The sequence below is a fragment of the Mastigoproctus giganteus genome, chromosome 10 (assembly GCF_048544385.1).
Source record: "Mastigoproctus giganteus isolate SK-2022 chromosome 10, ASM4854438v1, whole genome shotgun sequence".
NCBI classification, from domain to species: domain Eukaryota; kingdom Metazoa; phylum Arthropoda; class Arachnida; order Uropygi; family Thelyphonidae; genus Mastigoproctus; species Mastigoproctus giganteus.
In genome coordinates, this window is record NC_143584.1 from 57,602,192 (window position 1) to 57,626,432 (window position 24,241).

The 24,241-nt window shown below is 39.2% G+C and overlaps 1 protein-coding gene across 2 annotated transcripts in view; it reads right to left on the bottom strand.

The window, feature by feature from the left end:
- Positions 1 to 24,241, bottom strand: part of CYLD (ubiquitin carboxyl-terminal hydrolase CYLD) — a 645,450-nt gene that overhangs the window by 397,750 nt on the left and 223,459 nt on the right. For both annotated transcript variants that reach the window (XM_090382243.1, XM_090382244.1), the window contains exon 7: positions 21,361 to 21,626. In XM_090382243.1, the coding sequence (XP_090238369.1) occupies positions 21,361 to 21,626 (266 nt within the window). The remainder of the gene's footprint in view (positions 1 to 21,360; positions 21,627 to 24,241) is intronic.

Genomic DNA, 24,241 nt, shown 5'->3' on the forward strand with positions numbered 1-24,241 from the left:
AATAGTCAACCCATCTATGTGAAGTGGTCCAATCTGATTCATCCCTTTCCTTGTAGAGTTTACATAACTAAAAAACTCTTTGCTGTTTTTCTTTACTTCCTTTGCCCAGGATTTCTCGTAATCTGCCTTCACCTGCCTAACCTCCTTTGTGACTTGATTACTGACAAGCTTATATCTGCCAAAGGCTTCTGTGTCACCTGATAATTTATATGCATCCCATACATTTTTCTTCTCTGCCAATGAGCTTCATTAATTCATCAGACATCCATTTAGGCCTGCACTTTGAACAGTATTTCTTTGTTGGAATGAAAAGCCTAGTAGCCTCCAAGTCCCTGAAGGCTTCCCATTTAGAATTCAACAATGGTAACATCACCAGCTGATCCCACTATACAGAATTTAAAACCTGTCTGAGACCCCTGTAGTCACCTTTGTGGGAACGAGAGCAGCCTTCTTCAGGTGAAGTTTTTATGGCTCAGGAAAATAGAGAAATTTTTTCTGTTTTATTAACTTAAATTGATTTAAATTAGCATATTAACTTAGTTTCTAGAGTAGCTTTATATTCCTAGTTAGGATACTTAGTTTAAATTTTAACTTAGATAGAGATTTTGTAGGTTATTACTTAGTATCGGTAAGGGAATCCACGTGTTTTACAAATTTTGCAGAGCCGGCGAACGGGAAGTTGTTTAGCTATATTTAGCCGCTTTATTGACTAATTGTTATATTAAATTATTTTCTATAAGTAGCTTATAGACCTAGTCAAGATCCTTGGTTTATTCTGAATTGAGGCAGCGAGACTTTCGAAGTTAATTAATACTTAAGTGTACACAGATTTACTGTTCGTAACTTGCCACCATTGTTATACGATACAATGTTATATCCCGAACTAGATAGTGTTAGCTTAGTATAGAATAGTATATAATATTATCAATTAATCAGTAAAATTTATTAATCTTGTTGAACTTCATTGTCAATTAAATTGTACTTTTTAACTAAATACATATGACTTAGATTTTACAAACGTAACATAATTAATTAATACATAACTGGATACACAAGTAATATAAAGAAACTAAAAGATAACACTTGATACTGAAAAAATATATATAGTATTACAACTGCGTTGCGATACAAGTTTAGGGTTATAATTTTTGTACTGAAATTGAAATTTTATTGAAATTGAATCGAAATCATGACTCAGACCAGAGCAGCAAGGCAAAAGGCTCAAGCTAAATGGAGTGCAGTGGCTCAGAGGAGAACTGAGGGGGGCAGTTGCCTCTGAATCACAGCCTTTTAAAATGCATTGCTTGCTTGCTTGATGTTTGTGGAGTAATCAAGTATTACAAATATTGGACATAATATTGCCAAGGGGCATGCCTTTGTGTGTGCACGATGTAAGGAAATCAGGCAACAACTCAGCATTGTTATGGGCCTATATAAGAGCTTGAAGGACAGCGAGGATGCCCTCGAAGGGTCTAAATTGAGGGGCCCATCAAGCTCTCAGCTGCACAGATCAATGCCAGAGCTTGCACTTGATCATCACCCAACACCCTTTCTGTCACCCCATTCTGCCTTGGCAACTCCCAAGGCAGAATGCACAAGTCCCACAGGAACTAGTAGTTGTTGGTGACTCAATTGTCAGGGAAACAGGGAACATGCTATGTAAAAAGGATAGGTGGAACGGAACCAAAGTATGTCTGAAAGGGGCAAAGGTTGATGATGTTGTAGAGCAGATATTATCTATTAAGGGCACAAAAGGTGATGTTGTACACATTGGCACTAATGATATTAAGAGTAGGAGACCGGCAGAATTACTTAATAAGTACATGTCACTGTTGAAAAGATGTGAATTTGAATGTGTCTGCAATTCTGCCCAGACACGATGGGAGGAAGTATATGATGAGAGCCTTGTCGATCAATTCAGCCCTGGAAAGATGGTGCACGGCTCAAGGGATAGAATTTTTTTCAGCCTGGTCTGTACTTGCTAACAGGAGAGACTGCTTCTACATGGATAGGATACACTTAAATAGAAAGGGTGCAAGAACATTTATGTTGCTATCGAGGCAGTGTTAGGTGGGTCAGAAAACTGCAAGCTTGGGGGGGGGGATACAAGGACTAACAGATTAACAGTAACCACTAGCAGTAGTAGTAGTGGCACGTGATGCAAGAAAGCATTTGTATGAGCTTATGCAGCATCAGCCAAAAAAAAAAAAAAAAAAAAATTACAAAACAATCCCCTCTAAATATTTGTCCAGTTCCTCCTTAAATTTATTTAACCTACCAACTTCCACAACGACAGATGGAAGTTTGTTCCAGCAATTAACCACCCACTGGATAAAGGCAAATTTCTGCACATCTATTCTACATCTGTCCTTCCTCAATTTCAATTTATGCCCCCTTAGCTTCGTAATCTGGACAAGTGGAAGAATCCCATCAGAATTCAGCGTGCTCAACCCATTCAAGGCTTTATACACCTCAATCAGATCACCTCGCAGGTGCCTAGTCTCCAGCTGCTGCAATTAGCAGAACTTAAGCCACTCATGGTAAGAGAATCCCTTCATTCCCCTCACCAATCTTGTTGCCCTTCTCTGTACACGTTCAAGCAACTCTACATTCTTCCGAAAATGAGGCCTCCAGACCTGCACGCAGTAGTCAAGGTGTAGCCTGACCATTGCCTTATACAGAGGGACAATCACCTCCTTTTCCCTACTAACAAAATTCCTGTATATCATTGATAACACCCCATGACCTGCCCTGGCAGCCTGTCTGCATTGCTCAGAAAACTTCATATCTGACTGCACAATTACTCCCAGGTCTTTTTCATTTTCTACCTCCTTAATTGTAGTACCACACTGTTGGTACGTTTCTTTGGGGTTGCTTCTACCCGTATACAGTACTTTGCATTTTTCAATGTTAAACATCATCGTTGCCACTTCTCAGCCCATCTGCCCAATTTTTTTAGATCCTGTAGCAGTAACACACTGCCATTATTGTCATTAACAACCCTGCCAACCTTTGTATCATCTGCAAACTTCGATACTAAGATTGATATACCTTCATCAATATCATTGATAAATATACAAAACAACAGTGGACCCAACACCGAACCCTGTGGGACTCCACTAATAACATTAGTCCACGAAGGGCCACACCCATTGATTACCACCCTCTGTCTTCTCCCACTCAACCATCCTTTTATCCAATGTAGCAACTTACCATTAATACCATTCTGCTCCAATTTGTACAATAGTCTTCCATGCACAACAGTGTCAAAAGCTTTCCTGAAATCCAAGTATATGATATCAAAATTAATTTTTGCACCCAGTTCCGTTGTAACCACATCATAATAATCAATCAAATTTGTCAGACAAGACTTTCCTTTAATAAACCCATACTGTTTCTGAATTATTGCTGCAGTCTTGTCTAGATGATCCTGCAATGCATCTTTAACCAGTGACTCCATTATTTTACCCGAAACAGAAGTTAAACTAACTGATCTGTAATTACTCGTGTCACCCTTCGATCCCCCCTTTGTGAATTGGGTACACATTTGCACATCTCCAGTCCAAGGATGCTCTCATAATTATGGCTAAGAGTTTGCTTACTTCCTTTGCTGCCTCATTTAATATAACTAGATAGATCCCATCCAGGTGTCTTTCTTATGTTTAACTTCAACAATTTCTCCCCCACTTTGTTCTCAGTTATTACAAAATCATTAAGTGCCCTGTTACAATTTGATAACCTTGTGGCATTTTCAAACCTTAATAACTCCTCATGTGTGAATGTAGATGCAATATACTCATTCAGTTTGTCTGCTATCTGAGCAGGATCATCAACAGTCGAACTATCTGTGTCAATTGGACCAATCAGATTCATTCCCTTCCTTTTTGAGTTTATATAAGTAAAGAAATCCTTGCTGTTTTTCTTAGCATCATTTGCCAAAGATTTCTCGTAATCTGCCTTAGCCTGCCTAACCTCCATTGTGACTTGATTACAGACTAGCTTATATATATCATAGGCTTCTGTGTCGCCTGATAATTTATATGCATCCCATGCATTTTTCTTCTCTGCTACGAGTCTCATTAGTTCATTTGATAACCATTTAGGCCTAAACCTTGAACAATATTTCTTAATAGGTATGAAACGTTTAGTAGCTTCCACTATTCATTCCTTGAATGCTTCCCACTTAGAATTTGCTGTTGGTAACATCATCATCAGTCGGTCCCACTGTACAGAATTTAAAAACTGTCTGAGACCACTATAGTCACCTTTACGGAAGCAAAAACCCCTTCCTTTACCCCTGATGGTAATTATATCTTTAAGTAAATCACACAAAGTACACTGTGATCACTGCCACCTAATAGTTCCTTTGTTTGGAAATTCTTAATACACTAATGATCAGTGCTGATAACCAGATCAAGAGTATTACCCTCTCTGGTTCCCTGTTGAACATGCTGCTGCAGAAAAAATCCACAAAAGTCTTACTAGTGGGCGAGGGACCAACCCATAAGTTCCAGTCAATATCTGGGAAGTTAAAATCCCCCATTATAAGTTATTCTGATTTACTAGCCCACTCTATTTCTCTGTACAATTGTTCATTGTACTCATTCGAGTACAGTTCGCCCTATAACGCACTGCTACTGTTATTTTTGCTATCACAGTGCTTATGTCCCAACAAACTGACTCAACAGTGCACTGTTCATCTATAACAACTGGATGCACTTCTTTTGATTTTATGTTTTTCTTAATTAACAGCATAACACCTCCCCCCTTCCTATCCTGTCTATCCTTTCTGTATACATTGTACTCCCCAAATTCCAGTTCTGCATTCCATACATCTGTGTGATACCACGTCTCTGTTATCCCAACAATATCTGCCTTTGATGTCATGATCAACACTTCAAATTCATCAAATTTATTTACTACACTTCTAGCATTGGTATACATGTACCTCTTCTTATTATTAGTTACCATAACATATCCCTTATACCCACCTGTTTCCCGATTACTGCCATCAGTCCCTGAAACCCCCAACACCCCTCGCTACACACCGCTGCTTATTCTAATAGAAGTAGTGCAAGAATCACCTTCACCTCTGCCTGCAACTACTTTTAACCTTTTAGTCTGTGAATCCCCCAATTTAGCAGTTTTCCGATCCCCCTAACACTGTCTCGATAGCATCAGCAAATATTCTTGCACCCTTTCTATTTAAGTGTATCCCATCCCTGTAGAAGCAGTCTCTCCTGTTAACAAGCACAGACCAGGATGAAAAAAATTTTACCCCTTGAGCCTTTCACATTTCCTCCAAGGCCAAATTGATTGACAAGGCTCTCATCACGTACTCCCTCCTATCGTGTCTAGGTAGAATTGCAGAACATTCAAATTTAACCCTAATTCAAACCTTTTTTTCAACATTGACCTGTACTTGTTACATAAATTTGCAGATCTCCTACTCTTAATGTCAATGGTGCCAACAACAATATCACCCTTTGTGCCCTTAAAAGATGATATATGCTTTGCAACATCATCAACTTTTACCCCTGGCAGACATACCCTGGTCCTATTCCATCTATCCTTTTTATACAATATATTCCCCGTCTCCCTGACAATAGAGTCACGGACCATAACTATCTCCTGTAGGACCAGTGCATTCTGAGTTGGGGGTTGCCTGATGCACAGGAGTGAGCTCTGGCATTGAGCATCTACCCTACACCTCAAGCTCTCATAGTTGCTTATCAGAATGTTGAGCTGAAGTCTAATTTCTAGACACTCTCTCTGCACCTGGCACACACACAAAGACAACCTCCTTGGCTAGATTATATTCCATTCCAGAGAGTTCGGCAAGGTAATAGTAGTAGTGGCATGTGATGCAAGAAAGCAAGAGTATTATGCTTATTCAACATCAGCCAAAAAAAAAAAATATATAAAACAGTCCCCTCTAAATGTTTGTCCAGTTCCTCCTTAAATTTATTTAACCTATCAACTTCCACAACGACAGATGGAAGTTTGTTCCAGCAATTAACCACCCGCTGGCTAAAGGCAAATTTCCACACATCTATTCTACATCTCTCCTTCCTCAATTTCAATTTATGCCCCCTTAGGTTCGTAATCTGAAAAGTGGAAGAATCCCATCAGAATTCAGCGTGCTCAACCCATTCAAGGCCTTGTACACATCAATCAGATCACCGTGCAGGTGCCTAGTCTCCAGCCACTTCAATTTGCAGAACTTAAGCCTCTCTTGGTAAGAGGATCCCTTCATTCCCCTCACCAATCTTGTTGCCCTTCTCTGTACACGCTCAAGCAAATCGACATCCTTCCTAAAATGAGGCCTCCAAACCTGTACGCAGTACTGAAGGCGTGGCCTGACCATTGCCTTATACAGAGGGACAATCACCTCCTTTTTTTCCTTGCTAGCAAAATTGTTATATATCATTGACAAAACCCCCATGACCCGGAACAGAAGTTAAACTAACTGGTCTGTAATTACTCGTGTCACCCTTTGATCCCCCTTTTTGAATTGGGGACACATTTGTACATCTCCAGTGCGTGGGGACCTCCCGAGTCCAAGGATACTCTCATAATTATGGCTAAGGGTTTGCTTACTTCCGTTGCCGCCTCCTTTAATATAACTGGATAGATCCCATCCACCCCAGCTGCTGCAATTCACAGAACTTAAGCCTCTCCTGGTAAGATGATCCCTTCATTCCCTTCATCAACCTTGTTGAAAGTGAAAGTAATTCTTGCACTGCTTCTATTGGAATGAGCAGCAGCTGGAAAACAAGATGAAGGGTATTTCAGAGACTGCTGGGAGTCATTGCAGTACTGGTAAACACATGGGTTAGCATTAGCATTAGCATTAGTAGAGGCATTTGATGCAAGAAAGCAAGCTTATGCAGCATCAGCCAAAAAAAAAAAAAAAAAAACCCACTTCCACTTCACCCCTCTGTTCGTTCAAAATACCTGTCCAGCTGAGCCTTAAACTTATTTAGGCTATCAACCTCCACCACAAGGGATGGCAGTCTGTTCCACCAACCAACCACCCGCTGGCTAAAGGCAAATTTCCACACGTCTATCCTACATCTGTCTTTCCTCAATTTGAATTTATGCCCTCTCAGGTGATTTTTCTGAGCTAGAGGAAGAATCCCATCAGCATTGAGCATGCTTAAACCATTCAAGGCTTTATACACCTCTATCAGATCACCTCGCTGGTGCCTAGTCTCCAGACACTGTAATTTGCAAAACTTAAGCCTTTCTTTGTAAGAGCACCCCTTTGTTCCATTCACTAATCTTGTTGCCCTTCTCTGTACTCGTTCCAGCAGCTCTACATCCTTCTTGAAATGAGGCCTCCAGACCTGTATACAGTACTCTAGGTGTGGCCTGACCATTGCCTTATACAATGGAATAATCACCTCCTTATCCCTGCTGGAAAAATTCCTGTATATCATTGACAATACTCCATGAGCTACTCTTGCAGCCCGTCTGCACTGCTCAGAGAATTTCATATCTGCCTGCACAATCACCCCCAAGTCCCTTTCATTCTCTACCACTGTCAGTGTAGTACCACAGAGTTGATACGTTGCTCTGGGGTTGCTTTTTCCCATGTGTAGTACTTTACATTTGTCAATGTTAAACTTCATTTGCCACCTCTCAGCCCATCTGCTCAACCTTTCCAGATCCTGTTGCAGCAGCATAGTGTCAGTAGTGTCCTTGACAACCCTGCCAACCTTTGTATCATCTGCAAACTTGGACATTAAGCTTGATATACCATCATCAATATCATTTATAAATACAGAAAACAATAATGGACCCAACACTGAGCCCTGAGGGACTCCACTAATAACATTAGTCCACGATGAGCAGTGTCCATTGATTACCACTCTCTGTCTTCTCCCCCTCAACCACCCCTTTATCCATAGCAGCAATTTGCCTCCAATGTCACACTGCTCCAATTTGTGTAGCAGTCTTCCATGTGCAACAGTATCAAAAGCCTTTCTAAGATCCAAGTATATAATATCAAAGTTATTCCCTGCATCCAGTTCTTTTGTGACTGCATCATAGTATCCAATCAAGTTGGTCAGGCAAGACTTCCCCTTAACAAAACCATGCTGTGTCTGAGCTATAACTGAAGTCTTGTCTAAATGATCCTGCAGTGCTTCTTTAACCAGTGCCTCCAATAATTTTCCTGGAACAGAAGTTAAGCTCACAGGTCTATAATTACTTGTGTCAGCCTTTGATCCTCCTTTGTGAATTGGGGTCACATTTGCACATTTCCAGTCTATGGGTACCTCCCCTGAGTCCAAGGAAGCTCTCATAATTATGGCTAAGGGTTTGCTTACTTCCTTTGCTGCCTCCTTTAATATAACTGGATAGATCCCATCCACCCCCGGTGCCTTTCTTGTGTTTATCTTCAACAGTTTCTCCTCCACTTTACTCCCAGTTATTTCAAGATTCTGTAGCTTACTGCTAGAGTTGAATACACCTCTGGCATTCCCCTTGCTGAATAACTCCTCATGTGTGAATGTCGATGCAAAATATTCATTTAGTTTGTTAGCTACCTGAGCAGGATCATCAACAGTTGACCCATCAATATCAAGTGGACCAATCTGATTCATCCCCTTCCTTCTAGAGTTTACATAAGTAAAGAACTCTTTGCTGTTTTTCTTTGCATCCCTTGCCAAGGATTTCTCGTAATCTGCCTTCGCCTGCCTAACCTCCTTTGTAACTTGGTTGCATATCAACTTGTATCTATCATAGGCTTCTGTGTCATGTGTTAATTTGTAAGTATCCCATGCGTTTTTCTTCTCTGCCATATGCCTCATTAGTTCATCTGACATCCATTTTGGCCTAAACCTTGAACAATATTTCTTAGTTGGTATGTAAAGCCTAGTAGCTTCCAAGATAAGTTCTTTGAATGCTTCCCATTTTGAATTTGCTGTTGGTAACATCATCAGTTGGTCCCACTGTATAGAATTTAAATACTGTCTCAGTCCATCGTAGTCGCCTTTACGGAAGCAATAACCCTTCCCTTTACCCCTATTGGTAGTTACCTCTTTCAGTAAATCCCACTTCAGCACACTGTGATCACTGCCACCTAGTGGTTCATTTATCTGCAGATTCTTAATGCATGAAGAATCACTGCTGATAATCAAATCAAGAGTATTACTCCCTCTAGTTGCCTCCCGAACATGCTGATGTAGAAAACAATCATCCAATAAATCCACAAAAGCCCTGCTAGTGTGTGAGTAACCAGCCCCCAAATTCCAGTCAATATCTGGGAAATTAAAATCTCCCATTATAAGACTCTCTGATTTACTGGCCCGCTCTATTTCCCTGTACAGTTCCTTATTATACTCATCAGAGTCATTAGGCCTATAGCACACTCCTACTCTCAATTTTGATCTCCCAATGCTTATGTCACACCAAACTGACTCAACGCTGCACTGTCCAGCTATGTCGACTGGCTTCACTTCCTTGGTTTTTATGTGTTTCTTAACTAATAGCATAACCCCTCCCCCCTTCCTATCCTGTCTATCCTTTCTGTAGACGTTGTACTCCCCAAATTCCAGTTCTGCATCCCTTATATCTGCTGGGAGCCACGTCTCTGATATCCCAACAATATCTGCCTTTGATGTTTTGAGCAATACCTCAAATTCATCAAATTTATTTACTAAACTCCTAGCATTGGTGTACACGCAAGTATACCTGCACCTGTTTCTATTCTTAGCTACCCTAACACAACCCATGTGTTTACTTGTACCGCAATGGCTCCCAGCAGTCTCTGAAATACCATGCATCTTGTTTTTCAGGCTTCTGCTCATTCTAATAGAAGCAGTGCAAGAATCTCTTTCAACTCTGCCAGTGGCTACTGTCAATCTATTGGTCTTTGTCTCCCCCCAAGCTAGCAGTTTTCCGACCCACCTAACACTGCCTCGATAGCATCAGCAAATATTCTTGCACCCTTTCTATTTAAGTGTATCCCATCCCTGTAGAAGCAATCTCTCCTGTTAACAAGTACAGTCCTGGCTGAAAAAAATTCTACACCTTGAGCCTTGCACAATCTTTCCAGGGCCAAATTGATCGACAAGGCTCTCATCATATACTCCCTCCTATCGTGTCTGGGCAGAATTGCAGACACTTTCAAATTCAACCCTAATTCTCGGCTTTTGTTCAACAGTGACCTGTACTTGTTAAGTAATTCTGCCGGTCTCCTACTCTTAATATCGTTAGTGCCAACGTGTACAACTATATCACCTTTTGTGCCCTTAAAAGATGATATTCGCTCTACAACGTCATCAACCTTTGGGTTGTGTTAGGGTAGCTAAGAATAGGAACAGGTGCATGTATACTTGAATATACACCAATGCAAGGAGTTTGGTAAATAAATTTGATGAATTTGAGGTATTGCTCAAAACATTAAAGGCAGATACTGTTGGGATATCAGAGACGTGATGTCACACAGATATAAGGAATGCAGAACTGGAATTTGGGGAGTACAATGCATACAGAAAGGATAGACAGGATAGGAAGGAAGGAGGAGTTATGCTATTAGTTAAGACACACATAAAATCCATGGAAATGAAGCCAGTCAACATCTCTGGTCAGTACAGTGTCAAGTCAGTTTGGTGTAACATAAGCATTGGGAGATCAAAATTGAGATTAGGAGTTTGCTATAGGCCTAATGACTGATGAGTATAATAAGAAACTGTACAGGGAAATAGGGTGGGCCAGTAAATCAGAGAGTCTTATAATGGGAATTTTAATTTCCCAGATATTGACTGGAATTTGTGGGTTGGTCACTCACACACTAGCAAGGCTTTTGTGGATTTATTGGATGATTGTTTTCTACATCAGCATGTTCGGGAGGCAACTAGAGGGAGTAATACTCTTGATCTGATTATCAGTAGTGATTCTTCATGCATTAAGAATCTGCAGATTAAAGGAACCACTATGTGGTAGTGATGATAGTGTGCTGAAGTGGGATTTACTCAAAGAGGTAACTACCATCGGGGTAAAGGGAAGGGTTTTTGCTTTCGTAAAGGTGACTACAGTGGTCTGAGACAGTATTTAAATTCTATACGGTGGGACCAACTGATGATGTTACCAACAGCAAATTCAAAATGGGAAGCATTCAAAGAATTTATCTTGGAAGTTACTAAGCTTTACATACCAACCAAGAAATATTGTTCAAGGTTTAGGCCTAAATGGATGTCAGATGAACTAATGAGACACATGGCAGAGAAGAAAAATGCATGGGATACATATTAATTAAGGGGTGACATGGAAGCCTATGATAGATATAAGCTGGTCTGTAAACAAGACACAAAGGAGATTAGGCAGGCAAAGGCAGATTATGAGAAATCCTTGGCAAAGGATGCAAAGAAAAACAGCAAAGATTTCTTTACCTATGTAAACTCTAGAAGGAAAGGGATAAATCAGATTGGTCAACTGGATACTGATGGTTCAACTGTTGATGATCCTGCTCAGGTGGCTAACAAACTAAATGAGTATTTTGCATCTACATTCATATATGAGGATTTATTGAGGGAGGGGAATGCTAGAAGTGAGTTAAATTCTGGCAGTGAGCTAGATGATTTGTAATAACTGAGAGGAAAGTGAAGGAGAAATTGTTGAAGATAAACATAACAAAGGCACCCTGAGCGGATGGGATCTATCCAGTTATATTAAAGAAGGCAGCAAAGGAAGTAAGCAAACCCTTACTTCAAAGCAAATGTGACCACAATTAAACAAAGGAGGATCAAAGAGGATCAAACATGTAATTATAGACCTGTTAGTTTAACTTTTGTTCCAAGAAAATTAATGGAGGCACTGTTTAAAGAAGCACTACAGAATCATCTAGACAAGACTTCAGTTATAGCTCAGACATAGTATGGTTGTGCTAAGGAAAGTCTTGACTGACCAATTTGATTGGATATTATGATGTGGTCACAAACGAACTGGATGCAGGGAATAACTTTTATATCATATATTTTGATTTTAGGCTTTTGATACTGTTGCACATGGAAGACTGCTGAACAAATTTGAGCAGTGTAGCATTGGAGACAAACTGCTGCTATGAATAAAGGTATGGTTGAGTTGGAGTTGACAGAGAGTGGTAATCAATGGACGTTGCTCACTGTGGACTAATGTTATTAGTGGAGTCCCTCAAGGTTCAGTGTAGGGTCCATTGTTGTATTCTGTATTTATAAATGATATTGACATTATCATTTATAAATGATATTGATGATGGTATATCAAGCTTAATGTCCAAGTTTGCAGACGATACGAGGTTGGCATGGTTGTTAAGGACACTAATGACAGTACGCGGCTGCAACAGGATCTAGAAAAATTGAGCAGATGGGCTGAGAGGTGGTAAATGAAGTTTAACATTGACAAATGTAAAGTACTGGTTGGCATTCGAGGTGAGCAGACGCGCTTAGTCAGGGCACCTCAGTTAAGTGGTTTACTTTTGGATAGTGCTTTTAAATATTTGATATTGTTGGATTATTTTGTTATAGGTGTTCCTGTAACAGTTTGATTTTAATAATATTATAGATATAAGTTTTTAAAGTTAACTTTCATTGATATTTATTTAACTTTATAATGGTAGTTACAAGATCTGCCTTAAACACGTCACAGGGTTATCGTGACTCACACAGAAATAGCCGATGGCGATTTACGGGTGAGTCATGAATTTGTTGTGGAACCTGTGGAATGTTTTCCAAGGTCAACCTGGTGACTAATTCTACCTCATCTGGGGATTCTTTTCTTTGTGATCAAGGTAAGGAATGCACCGATCTTAAATTACAATTTGGTGCACTGATGGAACAATTTGAGTCCCTGAAAAAACAGGTACTTGCCCTAGAGAATAATGCATCTGGGAGCTTCTCAGGGACTCAAGACTCCAGCAATCTACCAAGTGATGCACACCCGATTCGAGCCTCAAAACAGAAAAACCAAGTGCAAACTACTCTGGTTAAAAAGGACATTGTTTTATTAGGAGACTCCATTGTCGGGGAAACAGGGAATATTTTTTGTAATAAGGATAGGTGGAGTAGAACCAGGGTATGTCTGCCGGGAGCAACTATTGATGATGTCACCAACAGATTGTCAGATTTTAAAGGGGGTAAAGAGAATATTATTATTCATGTGGGGACTAATGATATTAAACGTACACGATCTGACGATTTGTTGGAAAAATACAGGACCATGCTGAGGAAATGCCACGAGCTAGGCCATAATGTCTATATGTCTGCAATTCTACCCAGACACGATAGGAGGGATTATATGTTGAGAGCCTTGTGGATTAACTCAAGACTTGAAGGAATCTGCAATGCTTTAGGGGGGAAATTTCTATCAGCATGGCCCACGCTTGTAGGTAGAAGGAATTTGTTTTGTAGAGACGGGATACACTTAAACAAAGGTGGTGCAAAAGTTTTTGCCAGTATTATTGAGGATACCTTAAAGGTTCAGGGAAACTGCTAGCTAGGGGGGGGGGATGTGGGTAATACTGACACATGTTTATCTGATAATATTGGTCAAAGTAACTCTTGCACATACCTTAAGAGTTCTTATCTGCTACCCCAACTGAACATATTATCTAGATGTTCTGAGGGCAGAAACGTTTCACGTGAGCGGGTAGCTAATATCAGGGAAGAGAGCCTAAAAAACTTCAAGGGTTGTGTTAGGGTTGTTAAATATACAAGAACAGTAAATCTTAATTGTTTATACAGTAACATTAGAAGTGTCGTCAATAAAATGAGCGAATTTGAACTGCTGGTTAAAACAAGTAACGCTGACATAATAGGGATTACAGAGACGTGGTGCCACCCAGAAATTGGGGATGATGAGTTTAAGTACGGCTTGTATAATGTATTTAGGAAGGATAGGGTAGATAGAAGGGGTGGTGGTGTAATGCTTCTTATCAGAAGCAGCCTGAGTGCGACGATAGCTTTCCCAGATTCAGACATTTCACATGCTAGTATAGAGTCTGTACAGTGTAAGATAGTTGGAAACAAAGGTATAATGCGAGTAGGAGTAATCTACAGACCAGATGATTGTGAAGATTACGACAAAAGCCTCTACATGCAAATGGAATGGGCAAGTAAGCGTCAATGTCTTATTATGGGTGATTTCAATTTGCCTCTAATTGATTGGAGTAAATGGGAAGGAAACTCGACATGGGGAACAAAATTTTTAAATCAACTAGATGATTGTTATTTGTATCAACATGTCAGGGAAAGTACTAGAGAAAAGAATATCCTAGACCTCATCATCACCCATGAATCAGATGACATAACAGGGCTGACAGTAGAGGAACCAGTAGCAGGAAGTGATCACGGAGTTCTATGGTGGATGATGACGAGAGAGGTAACAGAAGTAAAAGGCAAAGGCAGTTTATGAGAAATCACTAGCAAACAGAGCAAAGAGGGGGGATAAGGAATTCTTCACATATATAAATGACAAGAAGAGCAGGCCAAACCAGATTGGACCTTTACGTAAGGGAAAGGGGATAGTATTAAGTATACCAGCTGCCATTGCAGATGAACTCAACAGTTATTTTGCATCGATATTTACAAATGAAAAGCCTTTTGTGGCAATGGGAAATTGTGGGAGCGAAGTTAAAAAATATGTAATTAATGATATTGAAATTTCACAAGATTATTTAATGAAAAAAACTTTCGAGCCTACAGACCAGTAAGGCTCCTGGAGTTGATGGAATACACGCTATAATCTTAAGGGAGGCGGCAAGCGAGTGCACTGAACCATTGAGGCTAATTATGCGAGCATCACTAGACTCTGGGGAGATTCCCTTGGATTGGAAAAGTGCAAATGTCTCCCATACATAAGGGTGGCTCTAAAAGTGAAGTTGGAAATTATCGACCTGTCAGTCTGACTTCAGTAGTAGGGAAAATCATGGAGGCAATGATCAAGGGTGGAATTCAGGATCATTTGGATCGAATTAAAATTCTCAAGGATACTCAGCATGGTTTTGTAAATCTGATTCGCTATTTCGAAAGGGTCACTCACGAGCTGGATTTAGGAAATAATTTCGACATTGTTTATTTAGATTTCAGCAAAGCTTTTGACTTAGTCCCACATCAGCGGTTGCTTTATAAGTTGGAACAGGTTGGAATCACTGGGAAAATCCTTAGATGGATAGAAGGATGGCTTCAGGGCAGGAGGCAGAGGGTTGTGATAAATGGCTATTCCTCAGATTGGGATGATGTAAGAAGTGGGGTTCCCCAAGGATCCGTATTAGGACCACTGTTGTTTTTAATTTTCATAAACGACATTGATGAAGGGATAGAGGGCGTGATGTCTAAATTTGCAGATGATGTTAAAATTGGTAGAGTAGTTAATGATCACTGTCAAGCTGAGCTTCTTCAGAGAGACCTAGATAGACTTCAAGAATGGTCAGAAAAATGGCAGCTATGCTTTAATCCAACAAAATGTAAGGTATTACACCTGGGAAACAGTAATCCCAAAATAACTTATTCACTTGGTGGAGTTCAACTAAACCCAGTACTGGAGGAAAGGGACTTGGGTGTTACGATACAGTCAGACATGAAATTCTCTGAGCATTGTAAACAGGTTGCAAGGAAGGCCCATGGTGTCCTATCGATGATCTATCGAACTTTTACAAGTAGAGATAGGGACGTGATAATCCCATTATATAAGGCTTTTGTTAGACCACACTTGGAATACTGTGTTCAAGTATGGAGACCGCACCTAAAGAAAGACATCGAGCTTCTTGAAAGGGTGCAAAGATGGGTAACTCGCCTGGTGAGATTGGCAAAAGGGCGTCCTTATGAAGAAAGACTTCGAATATGTGGGTTGCAGAGTTTGGAAACTAGACACCTTAGAGGAGATTTGATTGAGGTGTTTAAGGCTTTGAGAGGCATCAATAAAATGAATGAGGACAAAATTTTCAAGATTATAAATGATGCTAGAACTAGGGGACATAAATTCAAGTTACGGGGGGAAATGTTTAGATTGGACTGCAGGAAGTTTTATTTTAGCCAGCAAGTTATAAATTACTGGAATAAGTTGGCTTCATGTGTGATAGAGGCTGACACTTTGGGGAAATTCAAAGGTCATCTGGACAGTACCTACAGGTAAGGGAAGCGCATAGGATGATAGGATTAATTTGCTTTTTTTGTTTTTATTAATTATTATTATTATTATTATTTATTTTTTATTAATTTTTTTTTATCATTGTTTTGTTCGGATTTTTTTTTTTTGGCTGGTGCAGCATAAGCCATAGGCTTTCTTGCACCATGAAGCCATTACTAATACTAATACTACATATGGGAAACAGCAACCCCAGAGCAACATATCAACTCTGTTGTACTACACTGACAGTGGTAGAGAATGAAAAGGAGCTGGGGGTAATTGTGCAGGCAGATATGAAGTTCTCTGAGCAGTGCAGACGGGTTGCAAGAGTAGCTCATGGTGTCTTGTCAATGATATATAGGAATTTTTCTAGCAGGGATAAGTAGGTGATTATTCCCTTCTATAAGGCAATGGCCAGGTCGCACCTTGATTACTGTATACAGGTCTGGAGGCCTCATTTCAAGAAGGATGTAGAGCTGCTGGAATGAGTACAGAGATGGGCAACACGATTAGTGTATGGAACAAAGGGTTGCTCTTACGAAGAAAGGCTTAAGTTTTGCAAATTACAGTGTCTGGAGACTAGGCACCGGCGGGGTGATCTGATAGAGGTGTATAAGGCTTGAATGGTTTGAGCATGCTCAATGCCGATTGGATTCTTCCTCTTGCTCAGAATAATCACCTGAGAGGGCAAAAATTCAGATTGAGGAAAGACAGATGTAGGATAGATGTGCAGAAATTTGCCTTTAGCCATCGGGTAGTTGGTTGGTTGGTGGAACAGACTTCCATTCCTTGTTGAGGAAGTTGATAGCCTAAATACATTTAAGGCTGAGCTGGACAGGTATTTCGAACGAACAGAGGGGTGAAATGGAAGTGGTTTTTTTTTTTTTTTTTTTTTTTGGCTGATGCTGCATAAGCTTGCTTTCTTGCATCATATGCCTCTACTAATGCTAATTGACAATGCCCTGCTCTGGCAGTTTGTCTGCATTGCTCAGAAAACTTTATATCTCACTTCACAATTACTCTCAGGTCTTTTTCATTTTCTACCACCCTAAATAAAGAACCACACAATTTGTACGTTAATCCGGGGTTACTTCTACCCATATGCAGTACTTTGCATTTGTCAATATTAAACTTCAGTTGCCCATCTCTCCAAATTTTCTAGATCTTGTTGCAGTAGCACACTGACATTACTGTCATTAACAACTCTGCCAACCTTTATATCATTTGCAAACTTCGATACTAAGCTTGATATACCTTCATCAATATCACTGATAAATATACAAAACAACAATGGGCCCAACACCAAACATTGGCTGACTTCGCTAATAACATTAGTCAACGAAGAGCAGCGTCCATTGATTACCACTCCCTGTCTTCTCCAATTCAACCACCCTTTTATCCATTGTAGCAACTTACCCTTATGCTCCAATTTGTACAATTGTCTTCCATGCAGAACAGTGTCAAAAGCTTTCCTGAAATCCAAGTACATGATATCAAAATTATTTTTTGCATCCAGTTCCTTTGTAACCATATCATAGTATCCAATCAAATTTGTCAGACAAGACTTTCCCTTAAGTCAGGGAATGACCACCGCATATCCTGGAGCAATATGGCCTTTGTTGCTAATGCTCCTAAAAACCAAACAAACAACAACTTTCCCTTTACAAACCCGTGCTGTGTCTCAATTATTACTGCAGTCTTGTCTAGATGATCCTGCAATGTATCTTTAAACAGTGACTCCATTATTTTCCCCAGAACAGAAGTTAAACTAACTGGTCTGTAATTACTCATGTCACCTTTAGATCCCCATTTGTGCACTGGGGATACATTTGAACATCTCCATTCTATGGGAGACTTCGCCAAGGCCAATGATGTTCTCATTATTATGGCAAAGGGTTTGCTTACTTTCTTTTCAGCTGTCTTTAATATAACTGGATAAATCTCATCCACCCTAGGTGCCTTTCTTATGTTTAACTTCAATAATCTGTCCTCCACTTTGCTCTCAGAAAATCAATAAGCACCCTGTTACAGTCTGATAAACTTCCAGCATTTTCCTCCCTTAACTTCACATGTGTAAATATATAGGCAAAATACTCATTCAGGGTATCAGCTATTTCAGCAGGATCGTCAACAGTCGAACCATCGATATCAAGTGGACCAGTCTTTTTCAGCAGTCTTGTCTAGATGATCCTGCAATGTATCTTTAAACAGTGACTCCATTATTTTCCCCAGAACAGAAGTTAAACTAACTGGTCTGTAATTACTCATGTCACCTTTAGATCCCCATTTGTGCACTGGGGATACATTTGAACATCTCCATTCTATGGGAGACTTCGCCAAGGCCAATGATGTTCTCATTATTATGGCAAAGGGTTTGCTTACTTTCTTTTCAGCTGTCTTTAATATAACTGGATAAATCTCATCCACCCTAGGTGCCTTTCTTATGTTTAACTTCAATAATCTGTCCTCCACTTTGCTCTCAGAAAATCAATAAGCACCCTGTTACAGTCTGATAAACTTCCAGCATTTTCCTCCCTTAACTTCACATGTGTAAATATATAGGCAAAATACTCATTCAGGGTATCAGCTATTTCAGCAGGATCGTCAACAGTCGAACCATCAATATCAAGTGGACCAGTCTTTTTCAGCCACTTCCTTCTAGAGTTCATATAAGTAAAGAAGTCAAATGTCTTTGCTCTTTTTCTTTGCATCCATTGCTAAAGATTTCTTGTAATCTGCCTTCGCCCGCCTAATCTCCTTTGTGACTTGATTACAGACTTGCTTATATCTGCCATAGGCTTCTGTATCACTTGATAATTTATATGCATCCTATGCATTTTTCTTCTATACCACGAGTCTCATTTGTTCATCTGAGATCCATTTAGGCCTAATAACATTTGAACAATACGACCTTGAATGACCTTGAACAGTATTTCTTATTGGTATGAAAAGCCTGATAGCTTCCACAATTAGTTCCTTAACATGTATAGTAACTTATGTATGGCAGCTCCCGAACGCTTCAACTCCTCCGGGTTACACTGTGATGTTACAGAAACTCTGCAGAAAGGCCAGAAATGTGTGTAATGCTATGTTTGTTATGTTGTTTAGTTGTTTCTCGCCGCTTTTGCTATCGGGGAGCAACAAGTACCAGGGAGGTGTGTCCTGATACCAGTCCACGCCACGAGGAGGCGGACCACAAAGCTGAGCATGAACCGCAGCAAACCTCGAGTGTCACATACAATGTCCAAACCATTCAAAATATAAGCAAATAAAATAAAATAAAACAATAAATTAATAAAAACTATAAAAATAAAAGGAATTAAAAGTTAAAGAAATTAAAAATTTAAAGTAAAAATAAATTTTTGAAAAAAAAATTAAATAAAAAAAAAAATCAAAAAAATTAAAGATAAAAATAAGTAAATAAAATAAAACAAAAATAAAATTCATAAAAAGATAAAAATAAGTTAATAAAATGAATAAAAATTCTACACCAGTGTGAGGTGGTGCCAGCAGATGATCCCACCTCAGGACCAGCCTGAGGCTAGCCGGAGATAGAAGTCAAGAAGACACAGTGACATCATTCGGCGTCATACAAGTATGATTACTAACTGTCCAAGTCGAAGGTGGTGGTGAAGATGGTACTTGAGCTAAAAAATGGTAGTTGTGACAATGGTGGTAGTATCACGAGATGGCAACAATGGAGATGCTGGAAACAATGCACTATTACCAATTCTAAATACATATTTTGTCCTGAGAGATCAGTAAGTTTTTTCATGGTGTGATTTCTTGGTAAGAAATGACTGTTTCTCTACTTATTTAGCTCCAATAAATCCATTAGCCTGAAGGGAACACTCATATGCCTTGGGCAGCATTGAAAAAGCATGGAATGTGTGACGCTCTACTGCAATATTTAAAACTTTGTTGGCAAGAAGAAAATTTTTCATCTGGTTAGTACTTTAGCCAGTTTTCTTAACCTAACCATCAACACTTTCCTTCAATTGCTTTTTTTGTGGTGAGGTTAGGGAAATTTCAGAAGTAGCTTAGTCAGTTGAATAGATCTGGATTTCATATAATCAGCAATTTTCCCACCACTGATATTATTAAAAAAAAAAAAAAAAAAAACATACCTTGACTCATTACAGGACAACACAACAAACTGAGTGAGTTCTGACTTTCAAAAAGCTGGAAATCAGGCATTTTAGATATGTATGTATTTAGGCTGAAAAACCTCCTGTTTTTGGGCCAAAACAGCAAAAAACATAAGATATTTTGAAAACAGCAGGAGGTTTTTAAAAGTCTTCACTGCATTACAAATTGAATTTCACTAACAAAATCACATTTTATATTAAATACAGGGATTGGATTGTTGGCTTTTATATCTCCGCTGTTATATCTCCGAAACTAATAGACAAAAGTATAATAAATTTATACTTATATTGTCAGGTATATAATGCCGTCGACGAATATGCAAGAAAAAATTAGAAATTTTGATATCTAATATAATTTTTTTCGAAAAAACTAAAAAGTTCGCATTTTGGTCATTTCCCGTTGCACCTTGGTTACTTTCACTCTCAATAGCAGTGACACAACAAGTACAATGCATGCGCCCAAGAAAATTCAATTGTACATAAGTGCAGCGACGCAACAAGTTGCATACAACTGAGCAACAAAATTGTTGCATCACCATATATACAAGGATATATAAATAGATTTCAAATTTGGTTTTTAGTTTTCGAGAGTTGAACAACTCGTTAAAGTAGCTACTTCATTCAGTTACTTTGCATTTCTCAAGCAGTGCGGTTATGTTGTTGGCCTATCCACCCATAACCTGTTTGACCCGGTTTCAGCAGTATGAAGCAGAGTTTATCGAGTGTTAGTGGAATGATGTCATTTGTTCTGAAGATCCTTTGCTCAGTTACTTTGCATTTGTTGAGCAGTGAAATGATCCGTGAATAACGTTATGTTAAATGAAAAAATACAATTTAAGCTTAATAAAATCAGTTTTACTTTATTCGGTATTTTCGTTTCACATGGCATTATTCACGAATCCACCTTCGGCTCCATGGAGCTAACGTCGATTTTTTGGATAGCATATCATATAGTATGCACTTTGATATATATTGTCATCTAATGCAGGGTATGCTGAAATAAATTGCTGTTGTTATGAAGGTGAATAAAATCTTTAATGATACTGTTGTGATGTTCCTAATAAATTGTCCATCAAGAGAAAATTGCAATGATATCACTCACCATTTCAATTCCTGCAACTATTTTGTTACTACCTCTAGCCTCTGGTATTTCCCCAATCCATCGTATAACACCATAAGATGGTACATTATTAATAAGGACTTCCACTACAGAACCAACTTCCAATTCAGAATTCATATTAAGAGGATATATTCTAGCACTGCCATCAATACATGCATTCAATTTGGTGGATCTTTTAAAATTAACAAGGTCATTTGTTTCTTCCAGTTTTGTGGAGCCATTCTTCTGTGACAAAGGGAGAGAGATACCTTGAAGACAAAATATTTTAATTAATAACTAATATAACTGAATATATTTTTGCTTCAAGCCATATAAAAAAATACTTGATGCCAACAACATTCTATAAACCCTTACTCAAAGAATTTTCTATAAAGTAAAATTTCAAAATTTGGTTGTTAACTAAAAATTTTGCTAAATAATAACAAAAAGGGGAGGAGGGTTGAGAGAAGGTCATTGTGTGCGCAGGTGTGTAAGCACTTCACATAGCGATGTCTTTGAATTTCCATCCTTTTAACAGGATTTTCATTTTGGGAGACAGGAACAAGTTACAGGGGGCAGAGTTGAGAGAAAATTGGAGGGAATGGGACCATCACCATTCTGTTCTTGGATAAAAGCTGCTGAATGCACAAAGCTGAGTAGACTGGTGTATAATCACAATGCAAAAGACAATCCTGGGTGTTCAATTTGTCAAGGCGTTTTCTCCTGACATCCTCCCCCAAATTTGCTTTAGGATTCTAATGTAGAAATTCTGCTTTACAGTTTGCTTGGCAGAAAGAATCCCTGATGAACAATTTCCTCATTTTCAAAGAAAACAATCAGCATGCTCTTGACATTTGATCTGACCTGCCTTGCTTTTTTTTTTTTGTTTGGATGTCTGTAGATTGCCTTTTCCACTGGTGGAAGGCCTACTGTTTTGTTTCTGAATCTTAACCATAAACCCAGCTTTCATCCCCTGACATGATCTTGGAAAGTTTCTGTCCTTTCTTGCCTGAGCCTGCAGTTTGCTGCACAAAGAAAACCAGCCTGGTTTTCGTTCATCACTCAAACACAGGGCACAAATTTTGCAGCAACCTGCCTCAGTAGGCCTAGAATGTCATAAATATTGTTAATTGTACACAATTTGTCCTCATGGATAACTTGCTCATTTTCAACTTTTTTATCAGTTCAACTTGATGGCAGATGACCTGAGTGCTGAAAATCCTCAAACAAAGATTGGCTACTTTGGAAATGTAAAAATTATTGAAATAGTAGTAGTAGTAGTAGTAGCAGCAGCAGTGGCATTTGATGCAAGAAAGCAAGTGTATGAGCTTATGCAGCATCAGCCAAAAAAAAAAAATTACACCATTCTCTCCAAATGCCTGTCCAGTTTCTCCTTAAATTTATTCAACCTATCAACTTCCACAACGACAGATGGAAGTTTGTTCCAGCAATTAACCACCCGCTGGCTAAAGGCAAATTTCTGCACATCTAATCTACATCTGTCTTTTCTTAATTTGAATTTATGCCCCCTTAGGTTCGTAACCTGAACAAGTGGAAGGATCTCATCAGAATTCAGCGTGCTCAACCCATTCAAGGCCTTATATACCTCAATCAGATCACCGCGCAGGTGCCTAGTTTCCAGCCACTGCAATTTGCAGAACTTAGCCTCTCTTGGTAAGAGGATCCCTTCATTCCCCTCACCAATCTTGTTGCCCTTCTCTGTACATGCTCAAGTAAATCTACATCCTTCCTAAAATGAGGCCTCCAGACCTGTACACAGTACTCAAGGCGTGGCCTGACCATTGCCTTATACAGAAGGACAATTACCTCCTTTTCCCTGCTAGCAAAATTCATATATATCATTGACAAAACCCCATGACCTGCTTTGGTTGCCTGTCTGCATTGCTCAGAAAACTTCATATCTGACTGCACAATTACTCCCAGGTCTTTTTCATTTTCTACCGTGCTAAGTGTAGTACCACACAGTTGGTATGTTCCTCTGGGGTTACTTCTACCCATATGCAGCACTTTGCATTTGTCAAGGTTAAACTTCAGTTGCCACTTCTTAGCCCATCTGCCCAAAATTATCTAGATCCTGTTGCAGTAGCACACTGCCATTACTGTCATTAACAACCCTGCCAACCTTTGTATCATCTGCAAACTTCGACATTAAGCCTGATATACCTTCATCAATATCATTGATAAATATACAAAACAACAGTGGACCTAACACCGAACCCTGTGGGACTCCACTAATAACATTAGTCCAAGAAGAGCAGCACCCATTGATTACCACCCTCTGTCTTCTCCCACTTAACCATCCTTTTATCCATTGTAGCAACTTACCCTTAATACCATTCTGCTCCAATTTGTACAATAGTCTTCCATGCACAACAGTGTGAAAAGCTTTCCTGAAATCCAAATATATGATATCAAAATTATTTTTTGCATCCAGTTCCTTTGTAACCACATCATAATATCCTATCAAATTTGTCAGACAAGACTTTCCCTTAAGAAACCCATGCTGTGTCTGAATCATGCTGCAGTCTTGTCTAGATGATCCTGCAGTGCATCTTTAACCAGTGACTCCATTATTTTACCCAGAACAGAAGTTAAACTAACTGGTCTGTAATTACTCGTGTCACCGTTCAATCCCCCTTTGTGAATTGGGGATACATTTGCACATCTCCAGTCCGTGGGAAATGTTTATGTTCTATGCATAGCATCATAACCAAATGCTTGATTCAGATTTCATAAGTTTCCAAAGTTGGTTTCCAAAAAGTTTATGAGAAAATTTAATACAAATTTTCTGTTTGTTAATGTCTACCGTCTTACAAAGCTATAAAATTGCAAACCACACTTAAACGCCAACTGCACATAAGCA